The sequence below is a fragment of the Triplophysa rosa genome, linkage group LG10 (assembly GCF_024868665.1).
Source record: "Triplophysa rosa linkage group LG10, Trosa_1v2, whole genome shotgun sequence".
Taxonomy (NCBI): domain Eukaryota; kingdom Metazoa; phylum Chordata; class Actinopteri; order Cypriniformes; family Nemacheilidae; genus Triplophysa; species Triplophysa rosa.
The window spans coordinates 13,582,994-13,603,992 of NC_079899.1; the positions used below are offsets into that span (position 1 = coordinate 13,582,994).

Here is a 20,999-nt window from a genome sequence, read left to right on the forward strand (position 1 = left end):
TATATTATCACAAACATTATCCACTATGTATTAAACAGTGACTAAATGAGAATAAGGGGAATTCAAATTGATTAAAGCGAGCTCTTTCTGCAGTAACACAACACGCATGAGTGAATCTACAATGACTGCAGTTTTCTCAAATGCTTACCCTACTCGCCAGAGAGGCTGAGAAGTGTGAACAGTGTTATCTTAAGTATTGTTATTCTTTATTTGAGTTGACAGAATGCGATTACAGCGTAAACTCGTGTTATTGTGTGCTCTTTGTCTGGGGGCTTTTTGAGTTGCTCGCAATTGGTGTTCAAATTAAGCAGGAATGTAGGAAGGATTTGAAAAGTGGAGGGGACACGTTATAAACCAACCAACCAACAAATCAGCTTGGCTTATGAATATTAAACAGTTGATGTAACATTCACATACTGTAGTAGTTCTGACTGATTTGCTGAAATCAATGTGAGAGAACACTAGTCACTGAGGATTACATGTTTCTGACGCAGGTTTCATGACTGTTGAAATTAAAAAAGTCATTTCTAAAAGTGTAAAACTGACTGCGTTTACATGTGCACCAATAATGTGATTATTCACAATAATCAGAGTTTACATGACGTAATGTGATCAAACCTCTTCCATTTCACTGAAATGTATATTATTTGAACCGCAGAAAACATAAACTCAGATATAGTTGGCGTGTTCCTGGCCACTGCTTTAATATATTTCAATTCGAAACCTTTATACGGACATATTTCACAGTTATTTAGTGCCACGTTGAATAAAGAAACATAATGAAAATGCCTTTGAAACAGTTGCAGGGCTCCAGAATGTGCCTAAAACGGTCGCATTTGCGATCAAAAAATATAAATTTGCAAGTGATATTTTTGCAGAGATCGCCACTGGCAAACCATCTGAATGTATTCATTTTTCAAATGTTTCTAACGGAAGCGCCGCACTTTTTTCACGCACGCTCAGCGCTAGCGCTCTGCTCTCTATTTTTGCCATGATTGTTGTAATGCTTATGAGGCTGCACGGAATAAGTGCCCGCTTATCTCCACAAAAAAACTCTGTGAAATTCCAAAGTATATTATTTTTACTTTAAATTATATACCATATATATATGTATATATATACCATAACAATTTGCAATAATACCATAACATGCAAATAGACATATACATTATATGTTAAAGTTAAATGGGCAAGTTAAATGCAAGATGTTTATGTTTTTGGAACATAAACCCAAAGAAGCAATATCAGCAGTGAATTAAGCCAGTGGTGATAGTGGCAAAAAAAAACTCCACTAAAAATGTATATACTATGAGCTTAAATGCATTATTTAGACTGAAGAATTGCATTTACATGAGATCAGGTTTAATTACAATATTGCCAAAATCTCATTATAGTCGTATTATGAAGGTGCATGTAAACGTACTCACTGCTAGTTTGTAAAATCCTCACGTCCAGATTGGTTAGCATAACTATTTCACTAGGGGGTAATTTCGTGTCAATTCGTGCAATTGGAATCGTACAAAAACAAACAATTATTTTTCAAATGCAATACTAAAGCCTAACCCCACGTCACTAGCTTGAAAACACGTCGTACTAAAATGTACGAATGAGATTGTACGATTTCATACACATTAGCCACCTCGTAAAATTGTTACATTGGACTGTCACAAAATGTGTGCACGGATGGATGGGTTGATAGCCGTTGATAGTAGTCGCACAAGAGCCTTTTTGCTGTTAAAGACAATTTGTCTAATCATTTTTCCTCCCTTACTAAATTACCACAGTAAAGTGGGCAATAACACGGTAATTACAAGGACATTAGTAAATGAAATAACATGACTTGTCAGATGAGTCAGTAAGTGCCATCATTCACTGACCTGTGACCCTGTGCTCTTTTGACCTCTGATATCTAAATGACTGAAAATGAAACTTTTCACTAGTCTTTATATGGGATTTTCAGTTCATTCAAAATAGAGTCTGTGTTAAATATTAGATGCAGTCTTTGCAGACCTTTGCAGCAAGAGGTTGACGAATAGAAATGTCTGTTCTTGAATCACAATGTTTGTGATAAAAAGAAAGTTCTTCGTTTTAAAAGTCAATTTCTGAATCATTCAAAAGCTATTGTATTTCTTTTGATTTTGACAGCTGTCATATTGATACACTTTAATTTGTCACTCCACTTTTGCCACAACTAGTTAAACATTTTGGATTTTTAACTTAACCCTGACTTAAGTTAAAAAAATTCACCAGTCCAAAATTGCACTCTTGTTGTCATTTTTATAAGTTAACAGAATAATGCAATGCATCACATAAACACACACTATTCACCTCATATTTTCGTGACTCCCACTGTTTCCACATCACTATGGGAACCACAATTGACAGGAGGTTTCCTGAGATTGGCTCATCTTCCTTGAAATTTGGCGATCTTTGTTTTAAAATACCCAAACAAACACTGCATGGATCGCCACAGTTGGATGTTTCTGTCTTTGTGTGATATAGCAAATTTTGGATACATGTTAACAATAAAGTTTCTTTCTAAATTGATTTGTAATTTCCATCCTAAAATGTAATACCCTCAAGGCTGAATATAATTGTGGTTACATGCACTTAGCTCTGTGTCTGACCACAGCATGTGGCACATCTCTCCATTAGCCTGCAGTGTTGTGTTGTATTCAATATGGTGCATTACATGTTTGTTTATGGTTATAAATACATGTTCAGACATTAGCCATTTCAAAAATCAATCGTTTTTTCCTCCCTTCACCCCCTGCAGAAGACTACTCTTACCCACTGGATGACCACAGCTCATCTATCAGCATCCCTCCCACCCTGCCTCTCTCCATCTGCCCCATCTCTAATGTGCCTCCTCCCACCCCGCCAGTACCCCACCTGCAGACACCTCTTCCTGATGCCGGTCGGCCACAGGTGCAGATTAGAGTGGGTCGGGAGTGCCCTCAGAGGGCCAAACCGCCCAGCGGCTCACGGTCTGGGGTGCGGGACTCTGCTGTTTGCCCCCACATTAAGGATGGCCAGCTGGGAACAGTCCATGGCAGCACAGCTGCCAAGCAGTCTAAGATCAACCGTCGCCGGGCAACAAACGGCTGGCTGCCAGTTGGTGTGGCAACAGAGAAGGAGGTGTTCATCGTGGTACGTACTCAAGTTCTTTCTGTCCTGGGATGTATCAATACAGAACAGCTATTCTTGCTGTATTAGAAGTTTCTTAAAGAAACAGTTCGCCCAAAAATGAAAATTCTTGGCCACCATTGACTACCATAGTAGGAAAAATTGCTTTATAAATGTATTTGTTCTGTTAAACACAAAAGAAGATATTTTGAAGAATGTAGGAAAGCAAACAGTTCTGATGCACTTTTGACCACCAAGAACTTTTTGGCTACAAGCATTCTTCCAAATATAATTCTCTGTGTTTATCAGAACAAAGAAATGTATACAGATTTGAAACAACTCGAGGGTGAGTAAATAATGACAGAATTTTTATTTTTGTGTGAACTGACCCTTTAATAATACATTTTGGTGTTGGGCGGCTTGAAGCGAGGTACTGAAAATCCTTCATCTTAAAGCAAATTTAAATACATTGTGTTTATTCCTGGCAAATGACAAAATGGTCCACACGGCAAATTCCCTGAAACAGCTGTTGCAAAATGGTAAATGTTAGTAGTAAACATTCTACTGCATTCATAGGAAAACACATTACTATTAAATTCCAGCAAGGTGCTTTAAACAAATAATTTCTTAAAGTCTTTCAAACACCCAGTGGGTAAACCTTTTGCAATACAAGGGAATGCCGCGATCCCTTTGTGTTTAATTACTTTCTTTAGTATTTTTAAAACAAGATTGAGTTTACATGCACTTCAAGAATCAGCAGAGATCTAGAGAGTTGGCTGCACTCCTGCATGGGTCATTTTTAAGTCTTAAGAGTAATGATTAAGGTATTTAAACAGTCCTTCCTTTTTCAAATACTAAACTTAAACAAGTCATTCTGTTAAATTAAAAACAGTAAAAAAAACATACTGTGCATACTGCAACATACTGTGTTTGGTGCCAGCTGCCAGACCGTTGCCAAGTCTGCATTTTTATATTTTTAAACTAGTTTTGAATGGCCATTGGGCTGATTTTATCACGCAGATCTGGCAACCCAGATGCATCTGTGCAGTGCCAAAGCGCAACACAGTTAAGGCAAACTCAACAAGTAACCAGCGAAATTAAGTTTCAAATAGAGATGGTGAAAGAGGCAAAAGTCACTGATTGCAGCTTTAAAGGAGTCGTTCACTTAAAAATTTGCCGCCATTGTATTGAATAAAAATTACCATTGAAAGTGAATGGGGGAAAATTTTGAAGTGTACTGCTCCTTTAATGAGATCAAATGAAATGTAGAAATGTTATAACATATAAAGCTACTACTGTATATACATACACTTTTGGAGTACTCTCTTATTTTTTTCCATGGCTATAGTTACATTACATGGGCTGTTGAAGGTCATTGTTTTCCATTATCTTTATTTTGAATTGTGTTAAAGGGTGAAGAATCAACATCCTTGCGTAGGTGCTACGAAGGAGTTCAGAGAGACGGGGAGGTGATCAGGGTCAGAGACACAGTGCTGCTGCGCTCAGGTCCCAGGAAGAAGTCCTTACCTTATGTGGCTAAAGTCTCTGCCTTCTGGGATGACCCTGAGTCAGGTAATCCCATTCTCAAATCACTGTTTTCTCCAACACTGTGCAATACGAATGAAATGGCATAATGAACACAACAGCACTCATTTAAAGTGGAGTCACAGTTCTTAATATTGAAGAGACACTAATGTCGATGGAGCATCGATTGCCAGATGACACATAGCACTTCTTCCACATTAATTGCTTCTAGTGACTGCTAACCACGAACCTATTTTCCATGTAAATACATTTTTAGGGGAGCTGATGATGAGCTTGTTTTGGTACTACCGTCCAGAACACACTCAGGGGGGTCGCAATCCCAGCATGCACTGTGAGGTGAGTCTGCAAATTGTCCATGGCACTGCATGGTCCTCCAGGGAATAGCAATGTCAACATTTGACTTCCTTTGATTATGAGTTTTGGGAGGAAGTACTGTAGGCAGAAGTTTCCTGTGTTCAGTAAAGCTCAGAAACAAGGCCGCTGCACAAACAAATGACTCACAACAATCTCAAACATGTTATGAAATCCATCACACATACAGCTGCAGAGAGACCATTCCAAAGTTTCATTTAATCAGCATTTCTAGATGTATTGTGGCCATTCCAGACCAGTATCTGTTGAATTTCAACAAAACCAAACCTCGGGAGTGACAAGACACAAAAACTGTGATATAAATCAAGGTTATTGCAAAAATATATATTTATGAACTTTTCCTAAATACAAATAGAAATATTACTGTTGTATTGCTTAAAAGTATAAGTATGAACTTGTTCCCTATCAAAAGCTACTCTCAATGGTTGTGAAGCTCGTGTGCCAAACACGCAAAAAATTGTCTTAAATAACCTCGGTGGGTGACGTAATTAATTACACACACTGGAGGTCTATAAATACGCGTGAAATAGACATGTCCTCAGGTTCTTTTGTCTTCAAGGACTGCTTTGTGTGTGTATCTGTTGTGGGAAGAAGTCTTCTCTTAGACTAGTTGTCTTTAGATTAAGCTCTAAAAATATATATACTGTATATTTACAACTACTCATGGCGGAGTCAGAGAAGAGATGTGTCCCTCCTTGCGACAGGCTCCTCTCTGACTATGACTCGCATTAGTTTTGTTTCGAGTGCTTGGGGGCTGAACACGCTGCTCTCGAGGGAGAGTGCGAACATTGCGAGGCTTTTGACATCAAAGGTCTTTGCGCTCGGCTCGTGTCTTTTAAACGGGACAGAGCCGCCTCTCCCTCGTTAGTCTCCTGGGGATTGCATCGCGATATGGCTGAAGCCATCGCGAGGTCCTAGAACCCGCCTCTGAAGCGTGCCCCGGCACTTCTTCGGATCAGGCGGAGGACCTGGCTTCTGCGGAGTTTGAGAGCACCTCCTCAGAGTGTCCCGCTTGCGATATCAAAGCGTACGAGGACGTACTGGGGGTGGTGACTCAGGCAATCGAAAGGCTAAATCTTGACTGGCCGCAGGAGCAAGAGGTCCCCAAGCACTCAAAACTGGATGTCAGTTTTAGTCAGGTGGCTTTTGGGGAGGGGCATTTTTGGTGACCTCCGTGACGAGTTAACTCGTTCATGGAGTAAACCCTACTCGTCCCGCGTCTTTGTGCCTGTATTAACGCTGTTAATACCATTGTCAGAAGATTCCGGGAGGCGAAACACCTTGAGGAGGCATTTGTGAGGTTTGTCGGGATTCATGCTCAGGTGTCGGGATTGCTGGCCACCCGGCTCCTTCCTGGCATCCTCAGGGGACCCCTACGCTATCTCCTCCACCAATGGCGTTTCGGGGGCCAGCGGTCCCTAACAAATTGTTACGTGTCCGGTTATCTCCTGCCACGATTTGGGACGCCGGACATCTAACACCCCCCCCCCGACAAGACGAAGTGTCAAAATGAATACCCCTTTCAGAGAAATTGGCAGCATGGAGACTACTGCCAGATATCTCCCCTTGGGTAGTATGGACTGTAGGCACAGGCTACAGGATTCAGTTCGCATATTGTCCTCCGCGTTTCAATGGCGTGATCTCCACTTCTGTGAAACCGGAACGAGCACATTTGTTGACACAGGAATTGCAAGCTCTGCTGGACAAAGGGGCCATAGAACGTGTTCCCCTGTCAGACAGAGATGCAGACTATTACAGTCGGTATTTTCTGGTTCCCAAAAAAGATGGGGGGTTGCGTCCGATTTTGAGCTTCGTGGGTTGAACCGCTACCTGACAACATACAAGTACAAAATGTTGACCATCAGGATGATCGTATCTGAGATTCGAGCAGGCGATTAGTTCTTCACAATCGATCTCAAGGACGCGTATTTTCACATAGAGATCTTGCCAGAACACCGGAAATTCCTGAGGTTCACTTTCGGGGGCGAAGCTTACCAGTATCGGTATCGACGTTGTGTCGAGCCGACAGATGGGGTTCCTATGGAAAACGCCACAACACTGTGCCCTGTCACAATCTCTAGCGAAGCGACGGTGACTGGCCTGGGCGTGTCAGCCGTGAGCGCTACCGCGAAATTGTAACCTACCAGCGGGTAGGTAGGGGGTCCCAGAGCTTTTCTTGAAAGGTGGGAAGGCCCCTGCCTTCGGCCTCACAGGCGGCGGCCTTGTTTCTCTAACAGCGAGAAGCCGCCCGGTACCGTAAGGCCACTGGGTAAGTGCTACTTCCTCAAATGGGGGATGCGCTACAGAGACCACTTCCTACTGCAGGGAGGAGTTTAGTGGAGATACCAACATGGTCTCACCGTTAGGGGAGAACTCATGGGAGGAAAGTGCGGACTGAAGGAGTTAACCGCAAGGTGGAGGTCCACCTAGGGAAGGTCATGGGTTACCAAGGTGGGAACCAATCATGAGGATACATCAGACGGAACCGCCCTGCTGGGGGGTTACAACGTCCGGTAGCACTAGGTCCGGTTAGAGCTATGTTGTGGATAACTCAGTTGGTACCCGGCCTAAGGGGCAAGGCTGCTCTGCCCAACCCGCCCGCCCTGTTCTTTGTGGACGTTGCTCGGTGGCTTTGGTCGGGGTCACTGAGTGCAGCTATGACACGTCAGAGGGCTGTAAAGCCCATTGAACATCTAGGCTAGAGGGACGAGCAAGATCACTTCTTCTCCAGAGGGGTGGCGACCTCGGCCCGAAACACGGGAGCATCCTTGCCTCTGACTGAGGTTGAGAGGATGCCCCAAAACTTGGGCGGGCGTCTGGGGAGTTGGACCGCGTAGTCGAGACAGATCGTATCCCGTAGTCACCGTGACAGTTTGGGAAGCCTTGTCAGGCTCCCAGGGACCGATCCAGGGAGGCTAGGGGTACGTTCTGCTTCATCGACCTCCCGGGGGGTGGTTCGATGGCCGGCAGTGCAGATCCCTCGCCGTGGGGGGGGGAGAGGAGATCGGCTCTGCTGTTTTACCTGCCTATTTATAGACCTCAGGTGTGTGTAATTGAGCCAGTTTTTGGCGTGTTTGGCACACGTGCTTCACAACCGGTCTAACAAAGAATGTTCCCATAGCGTTTTAAAACGCAACATCTCATTCCCGCTTTTTAAGGGAACAGGGTTACAGCCAAGTAACCCGAGACGTTTTCTTTGTAGTATTTGAGATCTGAAAAAATACAGAGAATTTTTTCTTTTATTTTGACTTGTTTCTCCAGTTTTCATTTTCTGCAAATAAATGCAAATAGAAACAATATTTTTATTTGACATTTAGGAGAAATATTGTTAGTAGTTCACAGAATGAAACTAAACACATACCTATAAATAGTAAATTCAGAAAACCTGAAAATGGTCTTTGTAATGGTCTTTTTTCTGCGGCTGTATATGGCCACCAGTGTTTGTATTATTGACATTTATTCCCAAAGGGAACATTAAAATTAAAAATTTAACATGTTTACATGCTCCAACTTCCATTTTTAGTTCATTATACATTAACTGAAGATTGTATTTATTTAATGCAATTTTTATTGCTTACATTTAGTGCATAGATTTCCTCTGGTTGTAATATATAGTATAAAGTATTAATTCAATGTGAATTTTTCAGAATGAGATTTTCGCCTCTCGGCATCAGGACGAAAACAGCGTGGCGTGTATCGAGGATAAGTGCTATGTATTAACATTAGCACAGTACTGTAGGTATGTTCTGGTTTTAAATATATTATTTCTAAGCATGTGTCAAATATATCATCTCCTGTATAATAAAGCATATGACATAGTTTTATACATTAGCTGATCTTAACATTTCAGATTTTGTGCCTTGGTGAAGTGTCGTGAGGAAGGATATCCCAGACATAGCCCTTTGGTCCCTCCCTCTAACTACAAAATTCCAGCTCATCGCTGTGTTCCCAGCGACGTAGACCCCGAACTTGTGTTTGTCTGCCGCCATGTTTACGACTTTCGCTATGGTCGCCTGCTGAAAAACCTGTGGGGTGGAGGTATTGGGGGGGTTGTAGGAGGGCCTAATCGACGGAGCCATACACTGAAAAACAGAACCCAAAACGTCATGACACAATCAAAGCCCTATCAACTGGATGCCGCAGGGAACCGGGATGTTGTTTTACATTTTCCCTTTAGGATAAATGCTTTCTGTGTAGAACTCTTGTAAAAGCTGCAAGTTTATATGCGTTTTCCCTTGTGACATCGTAAAATGGCATTCTGAGCACAACGACCTTGAGTTCAAAGGTACGCCAAAATGTGATTTTTCACTCCATGAGTTTGAGTATTTATTTTTCCAGTTATCTTTTATATTTGCTGTATAAGTGTAAAAAGAACAAAAAAATTATAATGCAGGTACATTAACAATTACCTTAAATAGTGGAATAGAGCTTAAATATTCTCTCTTTGGTAGTAAATGCACCCTTACTTAACCTAATTTGTAGAATTAAAGTTGAAAATATTTATTTTTAGATAAATTGAACACAAGCTGCTTCTTTTAGGAGGCATCACAAGTTTTTCTTCCTTCAATTTATAGGCCAATCATTCATGAAACTGCCATAAAAGGGTGTGGAGGATTTATTGTGGTGGACCAAGTATCCCACAATGCATTTGGCTACCAAATGTATGTGGTTAGCTTATCGCTCTGTTAATCGACCAATGAATAGGTTTGTGTAACAGGTCGTCGTCCTCTTGTTTCCCTCATGACTTGCCTTAGAGTTTCCCCTCGCCCGATTTTCTGCCTTCCCAGCAAACCAAAGGTTATCACGCCGCTCCTTAACATCCCGGGCCGCCACCTTAGCTTCTCCATTAATTTGCACTAACTATCATTTACAAAGTCAGCAGTTTGACTGTTTCAAATGTCACCTGCTACTGATCTCCAATGCAGGAAAATACTGTGTATTTGTTGTACGTGTACAAAGAGAAATGAGAGAACTCTAATCTTGGCGCAGGAGGTGTTCAGTAACTGTCGGTTACGAATGTGAACGGACAAATTTAATCTCATGCGCACAGGCCTGCTTTCAACGTGAGCCCTTTGCTTCTCGTCCTACATGATGATTTTGTTACAAGATCGCTAATTGAGAAATGAAAAGCTGTTTTGTATGGTCTGTTCGTGCCTTTAATAGTTAAAAGTCTGCTATGTGAAGACATCCTGGTGTCAGAAGTTTTTTTTTAATCAAGCTTCTTTACGTTTTAGGCCTGCTTGTTTTGCACCACATTGTTATCTGTGCTAAGAAGCATCGATAAGATTGTCTGATCGCACTATGCTGACCTTCACGCCTCTTTGAGCTGTTACAGTTTGTTCAAACATTATAAATCATCTTCGCAAAAGACAGAAAGGTTCATTAGGTTTGAGGTGATGATGTATTTACAGGGTCTCTAATAATGATAACCTTTTATGGATGGGGAGACCTGTTATATATATATATATATATATATATATAGTATAAAGAACGATTGTAGTAGGTTAACAACCTTTTTATGTTAAAATGTGTTTTGTCGATGTAACCTAGAATCCATTCCTTTTAAAATGATATGTTAATCAAAACAGATGTTATCATTGTACTCATTGTGCTAAGATATGATTTCAATAGTTAAATTCCCCATGCGTTATCATGCCCAACAACATACAGAAACAGAAATTGAAATAATCTTGTCACAGTATCTTCCTGATATTACTTCTGTTTTCTCAGTTACCACAGTAAAAATGTTGTCTACCTATGGCAAGCCGAACTAGCTTTTAATCATTTTCAGGATATGAATTTTTAATATCAACAATTCAATTTTTACTAGTAAAAAATATCATTTTTGATATCAAGAATCACGCCATCACTCGCAGAAATGTGTATTCTTGATATCAAAAATTTAATTTCAACTAGTAAAAAACTTAATTCTTGATATCTGTAATTGCATCTTTACTAGTTAAATATCAGAATAGGCTGCCATTCAAATTTAATTTCAGATATCAATAATTGATTTCTTACATGTCAAAAATCTTATTTCTGATATCAGAAATACAATTCTTGAAAACCATATTTTTTATATAAATAATTGTGTGCTTACTAGTGATATTGTCTATTCTTGATATCAACAATTGAATTACTAAATGTAAAAATTCCAATTTCTGATATCAATAATTAAATTTTCACTAGTGACAATGTTAATTCTTGATATCAATAATGTGATTGTTACTAGTAAGAACCCCATGTTAGATATCTACAATTACTCTCAGATTTATTGATATCTGAAATCTATTTCCTGATATCAGAAATACAAATTGCAACATGTTAAAATTCATTTACAGATATCAAGAATGAGCATTTCAACTAGTGAAAATTGAATTCTTGATATCAGGAATTTTACATTTTTACTAGTAAAAAGTTAATTGTTGATATAAAAAATTATGGTTTTTACTAGTAAGAATTGCATTTCTGATATCTGAAATTAGATTTTTAACATGTAAGACATGAATTATTGATATCTGAAATTGAATTTGAATGGCAGCCTATTGTGATATTTAACTAGTAAAAATGCAATTACAGATATCAAGAATTACGTTTTTTACTAGTTGAAATTCAATTTTTTGATATCAAGAATACACATTTCTGCGAGTGATGATGTCACTGTTGATATCAAGAATTCACATTTTTACTAGTGAAAATGTAATTACTGATATCAAAAATAGTAATTGTTACTAGTAGAAATTCTATTCTTGATATCAAGAATTATAATTTTTACTAGTAATAATTGAATTGTTGATATCAAAAATTCATATCCTGAGAATGATTAAAAGCTAATTCGGCTTGCCATAGTCTGCTAATGTCAGATATACCAGTTTAGACGTGGTAATGCCATAACGGTTTCGCGGATCATTTAAAGCAGAGCTCTTTTTCTTTCGCTTTGGTTTACAGTGCGGTCGAGTATTCTGGTCGCTGTTTGTGTGAAAATTAAGTATTTTGGAAATGTATGCTTCTCTAGCAGAACGTTCTGGAAATGAAATTTGTTCACGTGCACCAAAAGGGGGAGAGGATTAAGTTCATTCCTCTGTATACAAAACTGACCATGAAGTTCTTTGCTCCTTTGAAGTGCGGCTGTTTGTGTGTATGTGGGCGAGCGTGTCTATACGAATATATATATATATATTTCAGTGCAGCATGGAAGTACTGGGCATTCTTTGAAATGATAGATCTAGCACAGCGCATTTGTATTATTTAAGATAGAAATGTATATTATATGAGGAAAATATTTAAAAGGAATAAATAATATATGAGCATCACACTCTTTGTTTTGGTTGTTTTTCATGTCTTTTCCTATTTGAAATGAAGTGTATACAAACCACAGGCAACAACAAAACAGTTCGTGCAGGTTTGCTATTATTTATTTTCTTACGTATTTTACTCAAATCTACTGTTTTTATCCTCAAGGCCCTGACTCATTGTGCGTAACATAGCTTCTTAGATTTAGTCTGGAGGCATCTGTGTAAAAAATACAAAAATAAACTCTTACTTTCCTGGAGGCTCTGTTTGTACTCTTACCCACTTGAAATCAGTGTTCTAGTAATTTACGGAACATTAAAATAACGTATTAAAAACATTAAAATAGAAAAAAAGTATGTGGTTTATAATTGATAATATATAGTCAAACCCAAATTCATAAAACAAACAGAAGTTATTGTGGTTAATATTAAGTGATAGTTCACCCAAAAATAACCCATTTACTCATTTAATTTCATCTAGATTGTTATTTCAAACCTGTTCAAAACTTTTTCTTTTGCAGAACACAAAAGAAGATATTTTGAAGAATGTTGTTAACTGGACCCCATTCACTTGCATTGGTTTTGTGTCCATACAATGGAAGTGAATGGGTGTCGCTGCTGTTTGGTTACCAACTTTCTTTAAAATATCTTCTTATGTGTTCTGCAGAGTCATAAAGGTTTGAAATCACAAGAGGGTGAGTAAATGATTACACAATTTTCATTTTTTGGTGAACTATCACTTTAAGTGGCTCCCTTGGTTATGAATAATAGTTTTGAGAATATAAGGTGCACTAAAGCACAGTGACCACAGGGTGTCATACTGAACATGCCTTGACCCTCCTCTACCCAACAGCAACAAATGAATCTTATGAAAGAATCACACTAGCTGGCAAACACTTAAGATGACAGATGTTTGCTTCATATTTCTTTGCATGATGTATATTATCATGTTTATGTATGTTGATTGTACAAAGCCCATGTGCAAGTTTTTCTGTTAATCTTTCAGGTGAGCCTTTACTGATTCGTTTTGTGTTGGTTTTACCACTGTCTAACTTGGCTGTAGTAAACTTTTAAATTAGTTTTTCTAATTAAGCATGCTCAAGTTCTCAGTCATTTCTCTATATCATTTCATATGCTTTAAAGGCCCTTTATCTCATTTTAATGCTTCGTGCTTCTTTTCTGCACCTTAAAATCAGATACATGCACTTAATATGATGCCAAGAACACTTGACCAAATAGAATTACTAACAGCGGTGAAGTATTTCTGGATTATAGCTATTAGAAGGAATATAGAACCTTCTGCTCATTTACTACACCTGAGTGCCGGAGACAGAATGAATGACACGGTGGGCTAAATTAGATCCTGCTGAAATCTTTTGTTTGCATTATTAATGATCAGTGTGAAAAATGATGTTGTCTCGCAAGCAATAATGATTTTTTGTTCTTTGGTTATGCTAATGTTAGATAAGCACACTTTGATGTTGCTATCTACACACTGAACAAGTATTCATTTCATTACTGCTTGCCTAAATTTATGGCCGCTCAGCTGGATTCAGGCCAGAGTCAATACGGAATAATAGCTATTTAACCTAAATAGCAAACTGTTGCTCGATATGTCTATCATTTCAAAAAGTCTGTATCCCTATATGATTTGAGAGAACACAAACATGTCAGAGCCATGTACACTCAAGATACTGCTTTATAAATGCTTTATACATTGAGTGAAGATTTGTTCATAGATCGACTTACCTGGACAACTGATAATCAGCAGATAATCGTATGACAAAAATCAGGGTCACGTGGTCCGGTGTCTGAACACACACGTGTACACGTATTTTAACCGTTTTTATTAATGCATTAATTAATACGTTAATCATTTTCTATGGGGATTTCGGATTTTACACTTATGCAATTGAAGGACCCTTTTATTCATTTTTCAGTGCATGTAGGCTATTTGTGTTCTCTGAGACTTGAACCTGCAACCTTTGCGCTGCTTGTGCAATGTTTTACCAAGTCTGTCATGATTCTGCCCTCTCTTGTCATGCTTTTTGAGCCTTGAGGCAGAATCATGACAGACCCACATGTTATGTGTGGAGAGAAGCATATTATTGTCTGTCAAGACATAATATGCGTCCCGCCCCCTCGTTCCCTCGTTAACTTCCCCTTAGTGTTTAATCCCAGTCACCTGCCAGTCACCCTCCCTATGTAATCATCCCTCGTTAGTGGTCCCCTTTATGTAGTCCCAGTCATCTCTGTCCCTTGTTGGTTCATTGTTCCTCGTACCTCGTTCGTGCGAGTCCCCGTCTAGCTTGCCCTGCCCTGCCCTGCCCTGCCTTGCCCCTTATTGTGAGTTTTGTTTGTTTATTGCTTTAGTTCTTGTTTTGCCCCCCTAGAGGGAAGTTTTTGTTTGTCTTTTTGAGAAGTCTTTGTTATAGTGTTTGTTCCCCCATCGTGGGTTTTTGTTTTTTTATTTTAATAAATATCCGTGTTAACCCCTTAATTGCTGCCTGCGCTTGGGTTCTTCCCCCAAAACCGTGACAAAGTCCAACTGAACTAAAGAAACCGATTTTATCCCATGATTTGCTGTGGGCAAAACATATCTCCTGCCCATACAGCATTATTTATTATACCAAGTCTAATACGTAAACAAATCCACAACATATTCCCCAACAATTTCACCGCTGAAATCAAATCTGCAATAATACAAGCAAATAAAAGGGCATAAACCGAAATGAAATTTTGCGACTCGTCTCTTATCAAGCCAATGCACGCAGCTAGAGATTCAAAATGTTTCCATGGCATTTAAACCTGTAAGTTAATTGAGCGGGTAAAGATCATTATAAATATTCATGAGGCGTCTCTGGTTTATTCGCGTCGGTTGTTGTATTCCATCTCACGTATCACTGCGAGGGTCCCTGATGGTGGACCTTATGCTCAGTCCCACGAAATGAGATCAGTGACTTAAATAAAAGCTCTAGATATGAGAAGCAGAGAATATCCCCTTTGCTCACATCAGCGGTTGTCAGAATGAGAGGGCGAGTAAATGATCAAATCATCAAAAAAATCGTCATTTTATCTTTAAAGGTCTAACACTTTGATGAGACTCAAAGTATCAGTTCATGTGCATTTCTTTGTCAGCTTTGCAATTCAGCCAAACTTCAGCAAAGATTAAAGGGACAGTTCACCCAAAAATTTAAATTCTGTCTTCATTTACTCACCCTCAAATTGGTCCTAATCTGTTTACACTTCTTTGTTCTTTTGAACACAAAGGAAGATATTTTGAAGAATGTAGGAGAGCAAACAGTTCTAGGGCACTTTTGACTACGATTGTAATTTATTCTACTATGGTAGTCAATGGGAGCCAAAAACTGTTTGGTTACAAGCATTCTTCCAAATATAATTTTCTGTGTTCATCAGAACAAAGAAATTTATACAGATTTGGAACAACTTTAGGGTGAGTAAATGATGACAGAATTTTTATTTTTGGGTGAACTGTCCCTTTAAAGTCAGGCAAAATCATTTTTTCTTCATTGTGGTGGGAGAGAAATATCTTATTAGCCTACATAAGACTCTACTCCTGTTTTTGGCCATTGTGACATTTCTGTCTTGAAAAGATCTGTATTTAAAAAAAGCTCTGTATAATAAGCCCTTTTCACAATGACGTCACTTAACTTCCGCCTTTTCGCAAAGCAGTGTATCATAACATCCGTCTTGCAACAAACAAGAAGAAGAACTTCAGTTTTACCGTCGCGCTGGAATTTAACAACAGTGAGAAAAAAACTGACAGAACACGTATTCGAGTACTTATCCTAGCACCTTCGCTAACACAAAAAGAAAACAAAACACTTACCTTCATAATCAAACAGGTACCGTTCAACGAAGAATTTGTATCCTTTCTCTAGCGAAAATTTGTCTGCAAGACGTTGGACATCATCTAGCCGTATTGGTGGCAGATGTGCAAGGGACTTGGTAAACTCCATTCTGAGGCGCAAGCGGAAGACAACTTCTTCTTCTTGAGTTTTACTGGCGGTTGGCAAACCAGCTTATAGGTGCGTTACAGCCACCTTATAAACTGGAGTGCTAGCGGAAAAAACGGTACACTGCTTCGCGGCAGAATGGAAGATGCGTGAAGTCATGTGAAAAGGACGTATTATAATAGTTGAATTACATCCATCTTGAAAAGTTTTAATCCCTATTGGTTATTGTTTCTCAATTTTTCTTTATGTCAGTATGTGTTTCTTTGGACCAAAGTAAAGTACCCTTTCTATGTTTGTCTCCAGTGTGACGATTCCATTGCTGTATTTAGTTCTAATTAATTATATCTAAGAAAACAAGTGCCCCCAACTGTTTGTTAAAGAGCCCAAATCAGCAGTTAACCCACAAGATACTATATGAATGAAACTGTGAAGAATTTTAAACAGGGAGAAAAAATGTAAAATACCAAGAACAGAGTGATCTTTTGTAACCACAGGCTTTTGTATGATGTCTTAAAAATAAGACACATCATGTTCTTAGCATCCCTCAGAATATTACCATTTGTGTTCTTTTAATACATTACAACAAAAACATATGAGGCATGTGATGACGGTATTAAACAAACATAAAGTGGCCACATAGCAGTAAAGCTTTGACGTCTGCTGTTTTTAAACTACTATTTTTAAGCTATTTTGTTCAGACAATTTGAGTCTATAGAAGGAACTGGGATATCTTACCAAACAAATTCAGTATGCTGCTGATGGCTTCAAGAATGTCAGATAATAATATGATGGATGTTGCCAAGAAGGAATTGTCCTGCAGCTGTTGTACCCTAGACATACTGCACCTGTCTTAGTTTTGGAGTGTGCATGAAAGCCATACTAATGACCAGTATTGACATATTATTTAAACAGGCCCCTGTTCATCAAAACGCTTAAAATCAATACAAAAATGCAGTATAAATACAACACAATCAATAAAATAATTAATAATTGTAAATACTTAATACTTATTATTAAGTAACAGCATAACCGCGTCAACGTCTGCCAAATGAATAAATGTAAAGTAAAATGGATCCTTTTTGTTGTTTGTTATTAGGTGGCTTTGATTTATTTGATTTTATGTTTTTGGTGTAATTTGAATGTGTTCTCATTTTATTTTACTTGTGTAAGATTACGTGTTGTTTACATTATGCACGTACACTTACCACGTGCAGTTCCGACATGTTTTAGCACTGGGACCGCTCCATCTATCAGTTTCAAACGATCTGCAAATCCTGCGTTATATCCACCATTTATGTAACATCCATCATTGAAATGCCGTGAACAAACAAACACACCTCAACTTCTCTCACTATAGCAAGAGTAACGAGCTGCAGCTGCAGGCCCACAGCACAGCCAATCTTGACGCAGCGCAGGCAGTCTTGATAAGCGGGTCTTCCTATCGCTTGTCGATTGGCACATGGGTGGGCTATTTCTTTTGCCTTGTTGTGGGCGTGCTTTTCCAGGAGAGTTGCCCAATAAATGGAATAGGATCCCTGTTACGAAACAGGGATCCAGACTTATAAAAAACTTTCCGAAACAAGTTGGAGTGCTGGGGGTGTGTTTCAAGCACATTAATACTACGTCATACGTCCAACTCGTTTTTTGACAAGTTGACCATGTTAAGCATGAGAAGCCAGCACGTTCAACAGTGTAAAGAAGTCAGAATGCATGATATAGCATGTTATCCCACCTTTAATGTGTTTGTTTATTTGAAATAAGTTTACATCAAATTCATGTGGTTTTAGACTTTTGGACACTGTTGTGTATAATATACATTACTATATAAGAACATGTCAAGCACATACAGGTACATTATATGTGTATCGTGAAACCCAGGTCAATATTTTTTGTCACTCATTTCAGAAAGTGAAACCCATATATTATATAGATTCATTACACAGAGTGAAATATTTCAAGCCTTTATTTCTTGAAATTTTGATGATTATGGCTTACAGATAATGAAAACCCAAAATTCTGTGTCTCAGATATTTATATAATGTTTATATAATATTATTATATATAATATTACATAAGATCAATAAAAAAGGGATATTTTAAACAGAAATGTCAAGCTTCTGAAAAGTCTGTTCATTTCTATGCACTCAATATTTGGTTGGGCCTCCTTTTGCATGAATTACTGCATCAATGTGGCGTGGCATGGAGGCAATCAGCCTGTGGAAGCCCAGGTTGCTTTGATAGCGGCCTTCAGGTCATCTGCATTGTTGGGTCTGGTGTCTCTCATCTTCCTCTTGACAATACAAAGGTTAAGGTCAGGCGGGTTTGCTGGCCAAGCACAGTACCACCATGGTCATTGAACCAGCTTTTGGTACCTTTGGCAGTGTGGGCAGGTGCCAAGTCCTGCTGGAAAATGAAATCAGCATCTCCATAAAGCTTGTCAGCAGAAGGAAGCATGAAGTGCTCTAAAATTTCCTGGTAGATGGCTGCGTTGACTGTGGACTTCAGAAAACACAGTGGACCAACACCAGCAGATGACATGGCAGCCCAAACCATCACTGACTGTGGAAACTTCACACTGGACTTCAAGCAACATGGATTCTGTGCCTCTCCACTCTTCCTCCAGACTCTGGGACCTTGATTTCCAAATGAATATCAATGAAAATTTACTTTCACCTGAAAAGAGGAATTTGGTCCACTGTGTTTTCCGAAGTTCACAGTCGACGCAGCCATCTACCAGGAAATTTTAGAGCACTTCATGCTTCCTTCTGCTGGGCTTACGTTGTGAAGAGTAGATGAACCCGAAAGCAGAAATTCTAAGCTTTACATAGATACCAAACTTAACTGGGTAATTCTCAAAGAGCGGGCAGCAGCGAGCGATGTTTGTAGGCATTTCCAGGCATTTTTGTTAGCGATTTGGCTGCATCCATTCACAAAATAAAGGTTTGATATATTTACGGGAGGAAATTTAAAAATATTTGGATCATGGAACATGATCTTTACTTAATATCCAAATGATTTTTGGCATAAAAGAAAAATCGATCATTTTGACCCATAGCCTATAATGTTTTGTTGGCTTTTGCCACAAATATTCCTGTGCTACTTAAGACTGGTTTTGTGGTCCAGGGTCACATATTGTTGCCAGTTCATTCACCCAGGTTATTTCTTTTACCTTCCAAATAAAAAATGTTTTTTTCACATATGGACGAAACGAATGTTGGGTTATAAATTAACCCCTGCTGGGTTCTTTCACCCATGTCTGGGTAACAACCACTGCTCTGTCCATATTTTACCCAGCACTCGAGTGTATATATTCACTTATGATGTTTTCTCATATCATCTTTATTTGTATGTCATGCTGAAGACATACAGCCCAGAATCCTCTCTTTTCTGAGTAAAAAGAAAAATATGTATGAGGATACACTGCTGGCTTCCTTCTCCCTCATACAGAGAGTGGCTAAAAGTAACAGGAGTGTTTGTCAACCAGACACCGATATCTGGTGCTGAATAAAAATGAGACGTCCACCCAGTGAATTAAACATGCACCAAAGCTAGAGGTCCCTGAACTCATATGAGTCATGCATTTGCATGGTAATGAGAAAAACTAACAGGCCGGTTTCATTTCATATTACTTCATCCAGTAAGAGGGCATAATACTTTTGTATCCATGTTTCAGTGCTACTTAACAACCTCTGTGTAATAGCTGATCTGCTCTTGAGCTCCATTTGTGCATTTGAATACAATTTCAGTTAAGGCTTGTATAATAGCCTCGTGGCCTGCATGCATCAAGCTCTGCTTTGAAGTATAGCGGTTCAGTGGCATTGCATGCTTTAAAGTATCACTTCTGACGCTCTACTGGTGACTAATTCAAATAAGTGTAGATTGATAAGCTTTACCCCCTTCTGCCTTTGGTCTCGTTCACCCGCTCGCTCTGGGTTACTCATTACGGCCACCTCCAGCCGGCACAGATATAGTGAGTCAGGCTAAATGTGTTAGCCACTGGAGCTCAGGTGCACATTGGTTTTCTTAGAGAACCTAAGCCATTATGGAGACCTTCTCCTGAATCTCACGAAATAACGGCTAAGCAAAATCAGTTTAATTGGAATAGGAGGATCATCTACACCAAAGCACATGAAGCAAGATCAAAACAATGTGGCATGGTTAAGGTGGACGAGGACACAAGTTTCGGTTTCAAGCAGTCATTGCCTTGAATAAGCTTAAAATAAATGAAAAATAAATTAGATTACATTTAAATAATTAATAAATTCAAATGTTTGAAAACAATAAAGTAAATACAAATGATATGCTATTATAGGCCTATAGACCAATTCGTAAAACGTAAACAATGCTGGTCCAGAAGAACTTCTTGTTTCAGTTTTTTAATGCTGAACAAACGTTTGAACGAAATACAACCAACACAACATTTATAACCAAATCAAAATGTTAAACGAATATCTTTAGTATTTAATTTAATAAGTAAGATTTAAAAAGAAAAATTAAACCAGAAGAGTTTACATCTGGCGAAGTGGTCGCATAGGGCAAAGTGTAGGCTTCCATGTTCATCATTTTCATTTGAAGAAAAGTGAGAAAATATTTTTTACTTTGGCAAACAAAACATCCTAAAATTCTGTTGCTTCTTGAGCGAAATGAGTAGCAAGTTTAAGTTACGAAGAATGTCTGTTTCTACAGA

The 20,999-nt window shown here is 38.8% G+C and overlaps 1 protein-coding gene across 1 annotated transcript in view; it reads left to right on the forward strand.

Moving 5' to 3' along the window:
- The window catches only part of bahd1 (bromo adjacent homology domain containing 1), a 33,329-nt gene that overhangs the window by 10,703 nt on the left and 1,627 nt on the right, over positions 1–20,999 (forward strand). Inside the window, exons 3-7 of the mRNA XM_057343085.1 lie at positions 2,777–3,150; positions 4,539–4,698; positions 4,928–5,007; positions 8,691–8,782; positions 8,894–9,081. Of these exons, the coding sequence (XP_057199068.1) occupies positions 2,777–3,150; positions 4,539–4,698; positions 4,928–5,007; positions 8,691–8,782; positions 8,894–9,081 (894 nt within the window). The remainder of the gene's footprint in view (positions 1–2,776; positions 3,151–4,538; positions 4,699–4,927; positions 5,008–8,690; positions 8,783–8,893; positions 9,082–20,999) is intronic.